The 16,914-nt window shown below is 50.0% G+C and overlaps 1 protein-coding gene across 2 annotated transcripts in view; it reads left to right on the top strand.

Moving 5' to 3' along the window:
• Positions 1–9,665, top strand: part of UNC5B (unc-5 netrin receptor B) — a 77,754-nt gene extending 68,089 nt beyond the window's left edge. For both annotated transcript variants that reach the window (XM_060286278.1, XM_030862518.2), the window contains 6 exons: positions 461–629; positions 743–976; positions 3,055–3,204; positions 3,766–3,930; positions 4,978–5,159; positions 6,033–9,665. In XM_060286278.1, the coding sequence (XP_060142261.1) occupies positions 461–629; positions 743–976; positions 3,055–3,204; positions 3,766–3,930; positions 4,978–5,159; positions 6,033–6,198 (1,066 nt within the window). In that variant the 3' untranslated portion in view covers positions 6,199–9,665. The remainder of the gene's footprint in view (positions 1–460; positions 630–742; positions 977–3,054; positions 3,205–3,765; positions 3,931–4,977; positions 5,160–6,032) is intronic.
• Positions 9,666–16,914: the final 7,249 nt, after the last annotated feature.

Raw genomic sequence — 16,914 nt, 5'->3', positions numbered from 1 at the left:
GAGAAAATGTTTGACCTAATTTGTAGTCAAAGAAACAGTTATTCAGACAGCCATAAGATACTGGAAGTTTTTTTGCTTCATCAGCTTGCAAAGCTATTTTCAGATGTCATAATACCTTCATACTGGTGAGAGAATGGGAACACAGCCCTCCCAAGGTGCGTCGGTGGGAGCGTGGATGGGTGCCAGCTTTCCAGAGGGCACTTTAGCAGCACCTATCCACAACATCCCTGGAGTGCAGAACCTTTGAAAATGGGAGCAAAGATCTGGCTATGAGAATATTGCGGAGTAATAGCAAAAATTTAGAAACGATCTCAAGGCCAGTGCCATTCTTCCTTAACCCGTGGCCTCTGGGAGCCCCCAGGGCGCAGTCCTGCCTTCTCCCATCCCAGGAGCTGGGGCAGAGCCCGGAGGCCAGCACCGCTCCCTCACTGCCTCCCTGCTGCCCTCCATCCCACCCCAGCCCGCTTTCGGAAGGGACCCAGACAGTATTGAGCCCTTCGGTGACCTGCGGGCCCACGGGCCTCCTGCTGTGCCGCCCCGTCATCCTCACGGTGCCACACTGCGCTGAAGTCAGTGCCGGTGACTGGATCTTCCAGCTCAAGACCCAGGCCCACCAGGGCCACTGGGAGGTGAGGAGCCAAGGCCGGGGGGCCGGGGGGCCGGGTCCCCTAACCCAACCTGCCTGGACCCTCTCCAGGGCCTTGGCTGGTACAGCCACCTCACCTCCACTGTCACCCTGCAGGAGGTGGTCACCCTGGATGAGGAGACCCTTAACACCCCCTGCTACTGCCAGCTGGAGGCCAGGTCCTGCCACATCCTGTTGGACCAGCTGGGCACCTACGTCTTCACGGGTGAGTCGTACTCTCGCTTGGCAGTCAAGCGGCTCCAGCTGGCCATCTTCGCCCCCGCCCTCTGCACCTCTCTGGAGTACAGCCTCAGGGTCTACTGCCTGGAGGACACGCCCGTAGCACTGAAGGTAAGGCCAGGCCCTGGGTACCCACACGGGCCTGCACGCTGCGGGTACCTCGCCCACAGCCGGCCAGCTGCATGGTACCTTCCAGTATCCCCCTCCCCAGGATCATGGTACCTGCCAGGCACCCTCTGCCACCATCAGCCTCATTCAGTCATTCAGTTGTTCCTCAAACATTGAAATCGCATCAGATCCTCGAGATACAGAGATGAGTTGGGCACAGTTCTGCGCTCACCAAGCTGCGGGCTAGAGGTGGGAGACAGACCAGGGGATCACTGATGCGGGGCTAAGGGAACATTGGCCTAGGAGCGGCTGGCAGGTCCTGGTTGTTGGGGAGGGGGTCTGAGAAGGCTTCACAGCAGGGCTGACCTTAGACCTAAGCTCCAAGGGACAGGTGGGTGTTCCAGGCAGAGAAGGAAGAAGCACATTCCAGGAGACAGAGCAGCTTATGCAGAGGCAGGTGTGTTGTTCTGTGTGCCAAAGCGTGCAGGGGTGTGAGAGGTGGGGCTGGAGAGACAGGCAGGGCTCAGCCTCCCAACAGCCTTAGGGTCATGGCAAGGAATTTGGAACCTATCCAGTGGGCGGGGGCAGAGACCCGGTGGACACCTGTTCATGGGTGCTATTTTGAAAGCTACGCAGTGGGGATGGGTAGACAAGAAGCAGGGAGACCAATTGGGAGGCTGCAGCTGGACCCTGGACAACAGACAGTGACAACAGCTGGAGAGGGGCCTGGAGTCTGTTTAGTCAGTAGAATGGACAGAAACAGTGACTGATGGGAGGAACAGGGGGAGGGGGGGAGGGGGAGGGGGTGGCGGCTGACAGCCAAGCTCCTAGTGTGTGCAAAAGAACGGACAGTGCCCTTAAGCGAGGGGGGTGCATGGCAGGTGAGAAGGGGTTCGGGGCAGGAAGAGAGAGAAGGTGAAGGGACCGGATTTTAGCACCTAGAACCTGATAACGGCAGCTGTTAGTACCACCCTGTCCCTCCAGCCTCTAAGACCCTGTCCATTCTCTGCCCAGCCCTTCCACCAGTTCCCAGGATCTCAGTCTCATCCTGACAAACAGTGGAAGAGCACAGAGCCTTGGCCCTATTTAAACCCCTTTTCCTTCTCCATCCTTCCATCCCCTGCTGCTATGAAGCCTTCTCCTTTCCTGTAGCTCCAGGCCTCCTCCAGCCCACGATCTGTGGGCCTTTCTATCTCCTCTGCCTCTCAGTCTCATGTGACTTGTCTCAAACTCCAAGTTGCCGACTGATGCAACACAGGCTAAAAGGCCTTGTGGGAGAGTGAGTGTCTTCTGCTGGGACCAGGCTGACCTGAACTTGCAGGAGGCCCATCATAGCTAGAGGCTCCTGGGAAATGCTCTTGAAGCGTGGATCCCTTGGTATTAGGGCATTGGCTAACATCTAGTTATAGTCAGAGAATGGATTGGAGATCAAGAGGGAAGTTGCCACATATTGGCTTGATGGCGTTCTTTATTTATTCAATCCCCATCCATCCGTCTGTCCATCCATTCATCCATTCACCCATCCATCCATTCACCCATCTATCCATGCATCCATCCATCCGCCCAGCTTTCTGCCCATCTGTCTGTATATTCATTTAGTCCATAATCTGTCTGTCCATCCAGCCATCACTCATCCACGCATCTATCTTTTCTTCCATCTGTTCTGTTTCTATACCCATCCATTTGTATATTCACCTGCACAACATTTTGTCTGTCTGTCTCTGTTGATCTATCCATCCATTTGTCAACCCATCTCTTTATCCATCTACTTAACCATCCATCCATCAGTCCATCTATTCAGTCATCTGTAAATCCATTCATCCATCCACCTGTCCCACCATCTGCCCATTCATCCATCTATTTTTCCCTCCATCCATTCATTCATGCATCTCTCCACACAGTAAGTCTTCTATGAGCACTTACCAAGTCCCAGCCCTGTGGCTCAGATGGTTCCCTGCCTTCAATGTTACAGCCTAGTTCCCTCTGCCCATGTGTGTCCCCAAGCCCCAAACTTGCAGAAGGAAAGGGCCCTTTGGCCAAATGTGATGGGCTCCCCCTTCTCATTGCTCCCTGGCCCACAGGAGGTGCTGGAGCTGGAGCGGACCCTGGGTGGCTACCTAGTGGAGGAGCCAAAACCCCTGCTGTTTAAGGACAGTTACCATAACCTGCGCCTCTCCCTCCACGACCTGCCCCACGCCCACTGGAGGAGCAAGCTGCTGGCCAAGTACCAGGTGAGGGCTGGGCCGCAGGAGGGGGAGGGATGGAGCTGGGGAGGGGCGCACCTGGGGGGCTTCCCAGAGAAGACCAACTCCCCTCCCTGCCTCCTCCCTCGGTCCTGTAGCCTTGGTCCCCACTCCCACCCCTGTGTCTCTCTTTGTCTCCCTCCCCCTGCCACCCCTGTCACATACTCCCACACACAAATGTCTGTACCCATCATCTTTAAAGAGACCTTACCATCTCTAAGAGCGTTCATGGCTGGCAGATTGTCCAAACTAATCTCTGATGGTCATATCCCTCTGCCCGCGCCCATCTGTGTGACACCATTGAGTCCACAAGGCTTCCCAGACCCAGACACATGCACCCACACAGTCACATATTCAGACTCGTGCCTTCTCACCCATATACTCCCTTTCTCAACTGAAGGGCCCTCGCCCAGTTCTTCTTCCTCTGCCCACCCGGATGGAGAGGTCCCAGCCCTCCCTGAGGCTGGCCCCCTTACCTGCCTCCGCCTCCATTCCCCGAGGGCAGGGCAGGCTGGCCTCGCCTCCCTGACCCTGCCCCTCCTCCCCCAGGAGATCCCCTTCTATCACATTTGGAGTGGTAGCCAGAAGGCCCTGCACTGCACCTTCACCCTGGAGAGGCATAGCCTGGCCTCCACGGAGCTCACCTGCAAGATCTGCGTGCGACAGGTGGAGGGAGAGGGCCAGATATTCCAGCTGCACACCACGCTGGCAGAGGTGAGGACCGGAGCGCGGATGCCCCACGGGGCTGGGCGCTGCAGCGTGCAGACCCCAGGCTCCTCCTCATCTGGGGGAAAGGCCACCTCCCACAGAGCTGTGCCCCTCACCTCCCAAGTCTGAGCTGGGACTTGGTCACTCTTTGCTAACAGCTGTGACTTACTGAGTGCCGAGCCTGGGCTTGGCCTGTACCAAAACTCACCAAATCTGTACAACCGCCAGGCAGACAGATACGAGGATCCTCACCTGGAGATGAGAAAGAAGGTTTTAGGGAGAGCCGATATCAGGACCTTGTATCCAGCCAACGCTTGGCCCAGGCCTGTGGCTCTCCACCACTATAATCCGGATTGAGGTTTATAAAACCTAGGCCACCCAGGAACAGTGCGAGGCCCTCCTTGCAGTGCAGTGTAAAGAGCACTGGATATAGTCTAGACCAGCGGTCCCCAACCGTTTTGGCACCAGGGACCGGTTTCATGGAAGACAGGTTTTCCACGGACGGACGGGGGTTGGTGCAGGGGATGGTTAAGGCGGTAACGCGAGCGATAGGGAATGGCCGATGAAGCTTCGCTCGCCCGACCCCGCCACTCACCTCCTGCTGTGCGGCCCAGTTCCTAACAGACTGCGGACCGGCTGGGGACCCCTGGTCTAGACCTAGCTCTACCACTAACATGGCATGTGACCATGGATTAGTCACTTCTCCTTTCCAGACTTCATTTGCGTTTGTGTAAAAGGAGGTCCCCGTGGATTAGGCTGGGGCTGAGGCCCCTCGTGGCTTTGTGATGACGAGGTGGCACCAGCGCTGGCCCAGGCAGTGCCTTAGCGTGTGCACCCCGAGGGCGGAGACGGGGTGTACAGCCCTGGCCCTGGAGAGCTCACCTTCCAGGGGAGGAGCCCTTTGAGCAGCTGGAGCCTGCCCAGAGGCGGGGGAGCGGCCGGAGCCTCCAAGAGCTCACAGTCCCCAGGCAGGAAGGCTGGAGGGGCAGATGCCCAGTGAGCCGTGCACAGGGAGCTCTCTGCCCCTCTCACCCGTGCCCCCTGCTCTTCCAGACGCCTGCTGGCTCCCTGGATGCCCTCTGCTCCGCCCCCAGCAGTGCAGTCACCACCCAACTGGGACCCTACGCCTTCAAGATCCCCGTTTCCATCCGCCAGAAGATATGCAACAGCCTGGACGCCCCCAACTCGCGCGGCAGTGACTGGCGGTTGTTGGCGCAGAAGCTCTCCATGGACCGGTGAGTGTCGGGACAGCCCGCCCGGCCTGGACCAGAGCCGCCCCCCCCCTCTGTCCCCGTGGGGCAGGTGGGGCAGGCAGCCTGACGGTCCAGGAGCGGATCCGCCATTTGCGGTAGACCAGGAGCTCAGGCTTGGGTGTGCCAAGTCTGAGAAGCTGGTTCCTTCAGGAGCGTCGTGCTCAGAGTGCTGGCCCTTGAGAATCAGGTGAAGCCAGGATACCAGCCAAGCGTGATCACCGTCAGCAGTCCTGTGTCCGGGACAGAGCAGGTGTTTTGGAAATGCTTGCTGGGTGACAGAATGCATCCTGGTGTCAGAACTCTTCTGGAGAACTTAAAGTGCTGGATAAATATAATGGCATTTAGTCATCATTATTGTTATGGTACACTTACTGAGAAACCATTTAATACACCTGCGTCGAGCAGATGCCATGTAGAAGACATCTTACTCAGAATGGGTGGGATCTGTAAGGATGTCAAAGCCTTTGTTCCTGATTTCAGGGCAGTGCATGGGGCGGGTGAGAGCAGGCAGACAACGAATGTGGGATGGAGAGAGAGAATGGAGTGCTAGGTTTGGACAGCCTCTCCTGGGGCCAGTGTCTTTCAATGATAGTAAGAACGATGCTGATGACTGATGATGAGCAGGACAGTTTCCATTTTAGAGATGAGACTGGGGCTCAGAGAGGAGCAGTGACTTGCCCAGGGCCACACAGCCTGCAAGCAGAGGGGCTGGGAATTCAGACCCAGGATTGTGGGAGCCCGGAGCCCACCGTCCCGGTGCTCCTGGGATGTACCCTCAGTGCTCCCTCCACCCCAGGCTCCCGGGAGGGGCTGAGCATTTTGGGAGCCCAGTGTCCTTCTCCTTCCCTCCATCAGGTACCTGAACTACTTTGCCACAAAAGCGAGCCCCACGGGTGTGATCCTCGACCTCTGGGAAGCTCTGCAGCAGGACGACGGGGACCTCAACAGCCTGGCGAGTGCCTTGGAGGAGATGGGCAAGAGCGAGATGCTGGTGGCCATGGCCACCGACGGGGACTGCTGAGCTGCCCCAAACCCGCAGGCTGTTAGGGACCAGCAGGTGGCTGGCACAGGCAGACCCAGGGCAACCTCCTGTGGGGCAGTTGGGCCTCCTCTGCTCCCGAGCTCACAGCCAGAATCGCCCTTCCTCCTCCTCCTCCCCTTGCCCTCCCGACCCAGACCACGACCAGCCTTAGGAAATCCATGGACGTTGTTGTTGGGAGGACCCAGCGGTCCTTCTCCACCTCCTGCTGTCTCTCCTGACCTCAGACCGCTGTGCAGGAACCGGGGTGGGGATGGGGCCTCTGGAGGCAGCTAGGGGAGCAAGGAGGTGGCCCTCCCACCCTGTGCCCCAGGGTCTCTGGGGTGCATCTGTTTTAGTTGTGCTCTTCCTTTTCTTCCTCAGCTATTGATTTCTCCCTCCTCCCTAAGCCCCTTTCTCCTTTCACACTGTTTTCCTCTTCGAAGAGTCAAGTACAGTTCAGACAAACTGCTTTCTCCTGTCCACAAGCAAAAAGGAAGAGGAAAGAAAGAAGGAAAGAAAGAAAGCTTCAGATTGCTAGTAAGGCTCAAACAAAGAAGAAAAACACCAAAACCACAAGGGAAAAGAAAACCCAGTTTCTTAGGAAACGCAAATGATTTATTATCCAGATATTTGGATAAGTCCTTTTTAGAAAAAAAAGAAAAAGAAAATGAAAAAACAACACAAAAAAAATAGAAAACACTTTTCTTGAGTATGGGTGAGTGTGGGCATGCTCGTGGTTCTGGCCAGGAGCGTGTGTGTGTGTGTGTGTGTGTGTGTGAATCAGGGAGAGAGAGACTGACTAGGGAACACTTTGCTGCTAATGATTTTATCTTAGACTAAATGCTTACAAGGCCTCAGCTTCCACAGCTCTACAGGGTCAGATGAGGTTTGAGCTGTGGTCCCATGTTTCTTCCTAAAATCTTAAGCAGATGCTGAATCAGTAAAGCCAAGGAGCCCTGAGGTCTGGCTTGGGGTGGTGTCCTGCCTCCCTCTCACAGCCCCAGGCAGGTGCTCCAAGTCTCATCTGGGCTCCCAGGAATCCAGATGAAGAGGCCCTGGGATGGAAAGTGTGGGCGGGCCAGCCCAGCTGTGAGCCAGGGAGAATTTCCAGTACTGTGGTCTGGTGGCTTCTGGAGAGGGGCCACGGCCCAGAAGCGGGACCCTAACAGAGAGAGAGAAGTCAGGGATGAGAATCCCCCATGGACAGGACACATCTCTCTCCCGCATCCCAGGGTGGGGCCAGCCAGGACACGCCCACCCAGCAGCCTCTAGACCAGGTGGGCTGGAGCAGGTGGGTGTTCTCTTAATGCCCGGGATCTGCCCTTTCCCAGGCTTGGTTACTTCTGTAAAACAGAAGGGGTGGATAAGAGGGCCTCTCTAGCTGCAGAAGCCTGAGCTTCTGGGGTCAGTGTGGCTTTGAGGAACATGTTAGCAGCCGTCCCTGCGGGTGGCATGGGAGGCTGGGAGGTGGCTGCTCGGCTGTGCTTTACGCACTGGCCCGGGGTGGAGGAGGCAGGGTGGAGGGCTATTTTCCCAGCTCTGATCTCCACAGGCACCCCCTGTCACCCTCCCTCCACAGTCTGACAGAGCTGAAGGAAGATTTGACAGGCAGCATTGCCAGGGTGGAGAGCCTGGCACCCCCTCTCCAGCCTGTTCCAGGATGTTCCAAGGGGCCATCAGGGTCCCTTTTTGGCCATCTGGTGCTGGCTGGAACCAGAATCTTGAGCTGGCACAGAGGCCACATCAAAGGCTTCTCCTCCTTGGCACCCGAGCCAAAGCAAGTGCCACCTCTGGGCATTGACCCCAGGGTTTGCCCCAGCAGGTCCATGAGCATCCTGGCCTTTATGACCCCAGGGCTTGCCCCAGCAGGTCCATGAGCATCCTGGCCTTTAAAGGTCTGGTCTCCTGGGAGGAAGGCAGGTTTGGGGGCTGTAGTCCCAACCAATGTCCCCAGCCTGGCTTTCCTCCATGCACCAGGGAGCTTATGGGGATAGTGGGATTCTTACCACCCACCAGCCCCCCGGGCAATGGGTTGGCTGTGGGCAGTCAAGGGCCTGCTGGGTTTGAGAGAGAGGGTTCCTTTTTATCAGGGCTGCTGAAGGGGCCAGGCCTGCATCGGGCTTGGGCCCCTGAGGCTGAGACCATGGCTCTTCATTACCCCAGTGCCTGTGTGGACGTGGCCTCAGACAAAGGCAGTGAGCCTTCCCTGCCAAAGGTGCCTGTCCACTACAGGCTCAGCATCCCGGCTCGCTCCTAGTCTGAGCTGTGTGGGCCTGTGTGGTAGCTCGAGGGCAGCCTGGAGTCAGCGTTCAAGCTCCAGCTTTGCCATTAAACCTCTGTGTGACTTCAGGCATATGACGGCCTTCTTGGGGCCTCTGTTCCTTTTTCTACCAAGGCCCCACAGCTGCTGTCTGAGGACTTTGGGGCTCTGATACGTCACTCTAGTCTCCTGATGGGAACGCTAGTGGGTAGAAGTTGACGGTGGTCGGCCATGTCCCGCCTCCATGCCCCACCCTCAGAAGCGAGCTGCTTCCTCAGTGCCCAGGACGGGAGCTCTTGGTGGGTGAGGCCGGGCCAGCCCCCCAGGTGCCATTTCTAATCGGATTCCCAGAAATTGTGTACCAGGGCCTAGAGCACGGAACCAATTGGCTGAAGCCTCCTGGGAGGGTTCAAGCTGTCCAGCTTTATAAGAAAAGCCTGGAAAGGATTTGCTGGCTCCATCAATCTGCCACGGCTGCTGTGACTACGTCTGCAGACTGCCCGCCTCAGGGTGCGATGGACGTTCCTCCGCTTATTCGAGCCTGAGAGGCAGCCCCACACAGCCGAGTACCTTGAGAACCGCAGATTAAGTGCCACTGCAGGAATGCAGGGCCCTCGCGCGCTGTTGACGTCTCTCTCATCTCTGTGGTGTGTTTGCGCGTGTGTGCGTGGGTGGGGGGGGCTTTTATCCGCGGGCACATTAGCGTGCCTCTCCGGGAACGTGACCCCACCTGTGTACATGTGTGCCCTCCTTGCGTCCAGGCTGGGCCATCTGGAGGTTGGTGTGCCTGGTTTTGCCCTCTCTGAGTCCACAGGGTCAGTCGGTGTATCTTCTATGTGCCTCTCCCTCGGCCTTCCCTCGCAGTGCCCTGGGCTCCAGGGGGATCCTCCCCACTCCTGGAAGATCCAGGACCCTCTGGTCCCTTTTCCCCAGCAACCAGGCAGCTGAGCCAGGTCCCTTAGCAGGCCCTCTGAGGAGAGGTGACCAAGAGCCTGGGTGCAGGGAGCAGCTCTCCTGTGGGCCAGGGGCTGGACCACTCGCCTGGGCCATGGACATGGTTCTATGCTCGGGGCTGCAGGGCTGCAGGGATGGCCCCAATCCCACCTCTGTTTATTCTGTAAACTACAACCTGTAAATAACATTTAGCATTCCTATTGTAACAAAATTAATTTTTATGAAATAAATTATATTTCCTAGTCTAATAAAAAATTCAGGTTGTATTCTGTCTTTTTTCTTTTTTTTTAGATTTTTTTGGTATGAATGGACTTTTTTTTTAATGTCTTTATTGAAGTATAATTGCTTTACAATGTTGTGTTAGTTGATGCTGTATAACAAAGAGAATCAGCTATGTGTATATATACATCCCCATTTCTCCTCCCTCTTGTGTCTTCCTCCCTCCCACCCTCCCTATCCCACCCCCCTAGGTGGACACAAAGCACCAAGCTGATCTCCCTGTGCTATGTGGCTGCTTCCCACTAGCTATCTATTTTACATTCGGTAGTGTATATATGTCCATGCCACTCTCTCACTTTGTCCCAGCTTACCCTTCCCCCTCCCCGTATCCTCAAGTCCATTCTCTACATCTACGTCTTTATTCCTGTCCTGCCCCTAGGTTCTTCATAACCTTTTTTTTTTTTTTACATTCCATATATATGTGTTAGCATACGGTATTTGTCTTTCTCTTTCTGACTTACTTCACTCTGTATGACAGTCTCTAGGTCCATCCACCTCACTACAAATAACTCAATTTCGTTTCTTTTTATGGCTGAGTAATATTCCATTGTATATATGTGCCACATCTTCTTTATCCATTCATCTGTTGATGGACACTTAGGTTGCTTCCATGTCCTGGCTATTTTATTTTATTTATTTATTTATTTTTCTGGCTATTTTAAATAGAGCTGCAATGAACATTGTGGTACATTACTCTTTTTTTTAAATAAATTTATTTATTTATTTATTTATTTTTGGCTGCGTTGGGTCTTCATTGCTGTGCATGGGCCCTCTCTGGTTGCGGCGAGCGGGGGCCACTCTTTGCTGCGGTGAGCGGGCTTTTCACTGCGGTGGCCTCTCCTGTTGCAGAGCGCGGGCTCTAGGCACACGGGCCTCAGCAGTTGCAGCACGTGGGCTCAGTAGTTGCAGCTCATGGGCTCCAGAGCACAGGATCAGGAGCTGTGGCGCACGGGCCTAGTTGCTCTGCAGCATGTAGGATCCTCCCGGACCAGGGCTCAGACCCGTGTCCTCTGCATTGGGAGGCGGATTCTTAACCACTGCACCACCAGGGAAGTCCCACATGAATCTTTTTGAATTACGGTTTTCTAAGGGTATAAGCCCAGTAGTGGGATTGCTGGGTCTATGGTAGTTCTATTTTTAGTTTTTTAAGGAAACTCCCTACTGTTCTCCCTAGTGGCTGTATCAATTTAACTTCCCACCAACAGGGCAAGAGGGTTCCCTTTTCTCCACACCCTCTCCGGCATTTATTGTTTGTAGATTTTTTGATGATGGCCATTCTGTCCCATGTGAGGTGATACCTCATTGTAGTTTTGATTTGCATTTCTCTAATGATTAGTGATGTTGAACATCCTTTCATGTGTTTGTTGGCAATCTGTATGTCTTCTTTGGAGAAATGTCTATTTAGGTCTTCTGCCCATTTCTGGATTGGGTTGTTTTTTTGATACTGAGCTGCATGAGCTGCTTGTAAATTTTGGAGATTAATCCTTTGTCAGTTGCTTCATTTGCAAATATTTTCTCCCATTCTGAGGGTTGTCTTTTCATCTTGTTTATGGTTTCCTTTGCTGTACAAAAGCTTTTAAGTTTCATTAGGTCCCATTTGTTTATTTTTGTTTTTATTTCCATTTCTCTAGGAGGTGGGTCAAAAAGGATCTTGCTGTGATGTATGTCATAAAGTGTTCTGCCTGTGTTTTCCTGTAGGAGTCTTATAGTGTCTGGCCTTACATTTAGGTCTTTAATCCATTTTGATTTTATTTTTGTGTATGGTGTTAGGGAGTGTTGTAATTTCATTCTTTTACATGTAGCTGTCCAGTTTTCCCAGCACCACTTATTGAAGAGGCTGTCTTTTCTCCATTGTATATTCTTGCCTCCTTTATCAAAGATAAGGTGACCATACGTGCATGGGTTTATCTCTGGGCTTTCTGTCCTGTTCCATTAATCTATATTTCTGTTTTTTTGCCAGTACCATACTGTCTTGATTACTGTAGCTTTGTAGTATAGTCTGAATTCAGGGAGCCTGATTCCTCCAGCTCCATTTTTCTTTCTCAAGATTGCTTTAGCTATTCAGGGTCTTTTGTGTTTCCATACAAATTGTGAAATTTTTTGTTCTAGTTCTGTGAAAAATGCCATTGGTAGTTTGATAGGGATTGCATTGAATCTGTAGATTGCTTTGGGTAGTATAGTCATTTTCAGTGTTGATTCTTCCAATCCAAGAACATGGTATATCTCTCCATCTGTTTGTATAATCTTTAATTTCTTTCAGCAGTGTCTCATAGTTTTCTGCATACAGGTCTTTTTCTCCTTAGGTAGGTTTATTCCTAGGTATTTTATTCTTTTTGTTGCTGTGGTAAACGGGAGTGTTTCCTTAATTTCTATTTCAGATTTTTCATCATTAGTGTACAGGAATGCAAGAGATTTCTGTGCTTTAATTTTGTATCCTGCAACCTTACCAACTTCATTGATTAGTTCTAGTAGTTTCCTGGTAGCATCTTTAGGATTCTCTATGTATAGTATCATGTCATCTGCAAACAGTGACAGTTTTACTTCTTTTCTGTTTTGGATTCCTTTTATTTCTTTTTCTCTCTGATTGCTGTGGCTAAAACTTCCAAAACTATGTTGAATAATAGTGGTGAGAGTGGGCAACCTTGTCTTGTTCCTGATCTTAGAGAAAATGGTTACAGTTTTTCACCAGTGAGAATGATGTTGGCTGTGGGTTTGTCATATATGGCCTTTATTATGTTGAGGCAAGTTCCCTCTATGCCTACTTTCTGGAGGGTTTTTGTCATAAATCAGTGTTGAATTTTGTTGAAAGCTTTTTCTGCATCATATGGTTTTTATCCTTCAATTTGTTAATATGGTGCATCACATTGATTGATTTGCGTAATTGAAGAATCCTTGCATTCCGGGGATAAACCCCACTTGACCATGGTGTATGATCCTTTTAATGTGCTGTTGGATTCTGTTTGCTAGTATTTTGTTGAGGATTTTTGCATCTATGTTCATCAGTGACATTGGCCTGTAGTTTTATTTTTTTGTGACATCTTTGTCTGGCTTTGGTATCAGGGTGATGGTGGCCTCATAGAATGAATTTGGGAGTGTTCCTCCCTCTGCTATATTTGGAAGAGTTTGAGGAGGATAGGTGTTAGCTCGTCTCTAAATGTTTGATAGAATTCACCTGTGAAGCCATCTGGTCCTGGCCTTTTGTTTGTTGGAAGATTTTTAATCACATTTTCAATTTCAGTGCTTGTGATTTGTCTGTTTATATTTTCTATTTCTTCCTGGTTCAGTCTTGGAAGGGTGTGCTTTTTTAAGAATTTGTCCATTTCTTCCAGGTTATCCATTTTATTGGCATATAGTTGTTTGTAGTAATCTCTCATGATCCTTTGTATTTCTGCAGTGTCAGTTGTTACTTCTCCTTTTTCATTTCTAATTCTGTTGATTTTGAGTCTTCTCCCTCTTTTTCTTGATGAGTTTGGCTAATGGTTTATCAATTTTGTTTATCTTCTCAAAGAACCAGCTGTTAGTTTCATTGATCTTTGCTGTTGTTTCCATCATTTCTTTTTCATTTATTTCTGATCTGATCTTTATGATTTCTTTCCTTCTGCTAACTTTGGGTTTTTCTTGTTCTTCTTTCTCTAATTGCTTTAGGTGTAAGGTTAGGTTGTTTATTTGAGATACTTCTTGTTTCTTGAAGTAGGATTGTATTGCTATAAACTTCCCTCTTAGAACTGCTTTTGCTGCATCCCATAGGTTTTGGGTTGTTGTGTTTTATTGTCATTTGTTTCTAGGTATTTTTTGATTTCTTCAGTGATCTCTTGGGTTATTTATTAGTGTATTGTTTAGCCTCCCTGTGTTTGTGTTTTTTACAGATTTTTTCCTGTAATTGATATCTAGTCTCATAGCATGTGATCAGAAAAGATATTTGATACAATTTCAATTTTCTTAAATTTACCAAGACTTGGCTTGTGACCCAAGATATGGTCTATCATAGAGAATGTTCCATGAGCACTTGAGAAGAAAGTGTATTCTGTTGTTTTTGGATGGAATGTCCTATAAATATCAATTAAGTCCATCTTGTTTAATGTATCATTTAAAGTTTGTGTTTCCTTATTTATTTTCATTTTGGATGGTCTGTCCATTGGTGTAAGTGGGGTGTTAAAGCCCCCTACTATGATTGTGTTACTGTCAATTTCCCCTTTTATGGCTGTTAGCCTTTGCCTTATGTATTGAGGTGCTCCTATGTTGGGTGCATAAATATTTACAATTGTTATATCTTCTTCTTGGATTGATCCCTTGATCATTATGTAGTGTCCATCTTTGTCTCCTGTAATAGTCTTTACTTTAAAGTCTATTTTGTCTGATATGAGAATTGCAACTCCAGCTTTCTTTTGATTTCCATTTGCATGGAATATCTTTTTCCATCCCCTTACTTTCAGTCTATATGTGTCCCTAGGTCTGAAGTGGGTCTCTTGTAGACAACATATATATGAGTCTTGTTTTTGTATCCATTCAGCCAGTCTATGTCTTTTGGTGGGAGCATTTAATCCATTTACATTTAAGGTAATTATTGATGTGTATGTTCCTATTACCATTTTCTTAATTGTTGGGTTTGTTTTTGTAGGTCTTTTCCTTCTCTTGTGTTTCCTGCCTAGAGAAGTTCCTTTAGCATTTGTTGTAAAGTTGGTTTGGTGTTGCTGAATTCTCTTAACTTTTGCTTGTCTGTAAAGGTTTTAATTTCTCTGTTGAATCTGAATGAGATCCTTGCTGGGTAGAGTAATCTTGGTTGTAGGTTTTTCCCTTTCATCACTTTAAATATGTCCTGCCACTCCCTTCTGGCTTGCAGAGTTTCTGCTGAAAGATCAGCTGTTAACCTTATGGGAATTTCTTTGTATGTTATTTGTTGCTTTTCCCTTGCTGCTTTTAATATTTTTTTTTTATTATTATTATTTTTGCAGTACGCAGGCCTCTCACTGTTGTGGCCTCTCCCATTGCGGAGCACAGGCTCCGGACGCGCAGGCTCAGCGGCCATGGCTCATGGGCCCAGCCGCTCCGCGGCATGTGGGATCTTCCCGGACCAGGGCATGAACCCGTGTCCCCTGCATCGGCAGGCGGACTCTCAACCACTGCACCACCAGGGAAGCCCTGTATTTAATTTTTGATAGTTTGATTAATATGTGTTTTGGAGTGTTTCTCTTTGGGTTTATCCTGTATGGGACTCTCTGCGCTTCCTGGACTTGATTGACTATTTCCTTTCCCGTTGTGGTTTTGATTTGCATTTCTCTAATGATTAGTGATGTTGAGCATCCTCTCATGTGTTTGTTGGCAATCTGTATATCTTTGGAGAAATGTCTATTTAGTGGTTTGGAAAATTTTTAAAGTCTTTATTGAATTTGTTGCAATATTGCTTCTGTTTTATGTTTTGGTTTTTTGGCCTTGAGGCATGTGGGCTCTTAGCTCCCTGACCAGGAATTGAACCCGCACCCACTGCATTGGTAGGCGAAGTCTTACCCACTGGACTGCCAGGGAACTCCCATCAGCTGTCTTCTTGAATGTTTTTCTGTCATCAATTGGGAATGACCTTCCTGCTTTTCTCAAAATTCCACAAGTTAGGGGCCAGGAGGTCATTGCCAGAGCTCTCTGAGCTCCTGGAAATGATCAAGTTCAACTGCCTAATTTTACAGAAGGGAAAACTGGCCCAGAGAGGGATAAGAACTTCCCCATGGTCACACAGCAAGTCAGAGCCCATGCTACCTCTGGATCCCAGTCCCTGCTCCTCAGCCAGTGCTCTCAGTGTGTAAGCATTCATGGGACGTGTTCAGGAGTCAGTCATTTGAGCCTGTCATGGGCTAGGTGATGGGTGGGAGGAACAACAGATGTGAAGCCCTCAGCGTCCCTGTCTGCCTCTGAGAAGTTCAGAAGGGTGTTTCCCAGCTGGGGCTGAGGCTGAGGTCAGTTGAGAGCACTCACCTGAGACATAAGAAAATCATGCCAGCAGAAAGGGAAAGATGGGAGGGCTGGGATTGTGTGACTTTAGACCCAAGGCTGTCTTGCATGGTTGGGCTTAATCACTGGACAAGAATGCCATATCTAAGGGGGAGGGTGGTGCTATTCCTACACAGATTGTACGTTTATGTATTTACTATGAGATATTTCCAGCAGATGGCAGTAAAAGGTCTTGTTCTAATAACATCAACACATTGGTTTTAATTTTCCTATAGATGGAAATGTCTTTATTTATTTATTTATTATTTATTTTTGGCTGCATTGGGTCTTCATTGCTGCCCATGGGCTTTCTCTAGTTGCAGTGAGCGGGGGCTACTCTTTGTTGCGGTGTGCGGGCTTCTCCTTGTGGTGGATTCTCTTGTTGCAGAACACGGGCTCTAGGCATGCAGGCTTCAGTAGTTGTAGCACACAGGTTCAGTAGTTGTGGCTCATGAGCTCTAGAGCACAGGCTCAGTAGTTGTGGCACTCGGGCTTAGTTGTTCTACAGCATGTGGGATCTTCCCGGACCAGGGCTCAAACCCATGTCCCTTGCATTGGCAGGTGGATTCTTAACCACTGAGCCACCAGGCAAGTCCTGGAAATGTTTTGAGGGGATTTTTTTTTTCTAATTTGCACAAAGATGTCATACGGCTGGCAGTGGCCCTGGTCCCCTCTACCCTGTAGACCTCAGGTCTCCCTGTGTGAGTTGAGTCTGGTCCCAGCCTTGTCCAGCATTCATTGCCTGCTCTGTGGGTAAATTTTGTGATCTCTAAAGTTTGGGGTAAGAGCACCCTCTGGCTTCTTAGTAGAGAGTCACAGCACATTAAAGGATCTGAGAAGGCCTGCGTGAAAAAGCTGGTCTCATAATCCAGGGCGTCCCACAGGTATTTGGCCATGGGACCCTTTTTTATTTTTAAAATTTTTATTGGAGTAGAGTTGATTTACAATGTTGTGTTAGTTTCAGGTGTCCAGCAAAGTGAATCAGTTATACATATACATATATCCACTCTTTTTTAGATTCTTTACCATATAGGCCCTTACAGATTATTGAGTAGAATTCCCTGAGCTATACAGTAGGTCCTTATTAGTTACCTATTATGGGATCCTTTTCTAAACTTTTCATGCCCTGAAGGGCCCTGCCAGCTCTGACTTCCAGGGACCTGTGGCTCTAGGGTGTATGCCAAGGATGACCTGGCTGTCCCACTGTGGGTAGGGAGCACCTGTGGGCTGGGTCCTCTGCAAGT

This window comes from Globicephala melas, chromosome 16 (genome assembly GCF_963455315.2).
Source record: "Globicephala melas chromosome 16, mGloMel1.2, whole genome shotgun sequence".
NCBI classification, from domain to species: Eukaryota; Metazoa; Chordata; class Mammalia; order Artiodactyla; family Delphinidae; genus Globicephala; species Globicephala melas.
This window is presented reverse-complemented; position numbering and strand designations above follow the sequence as displayed.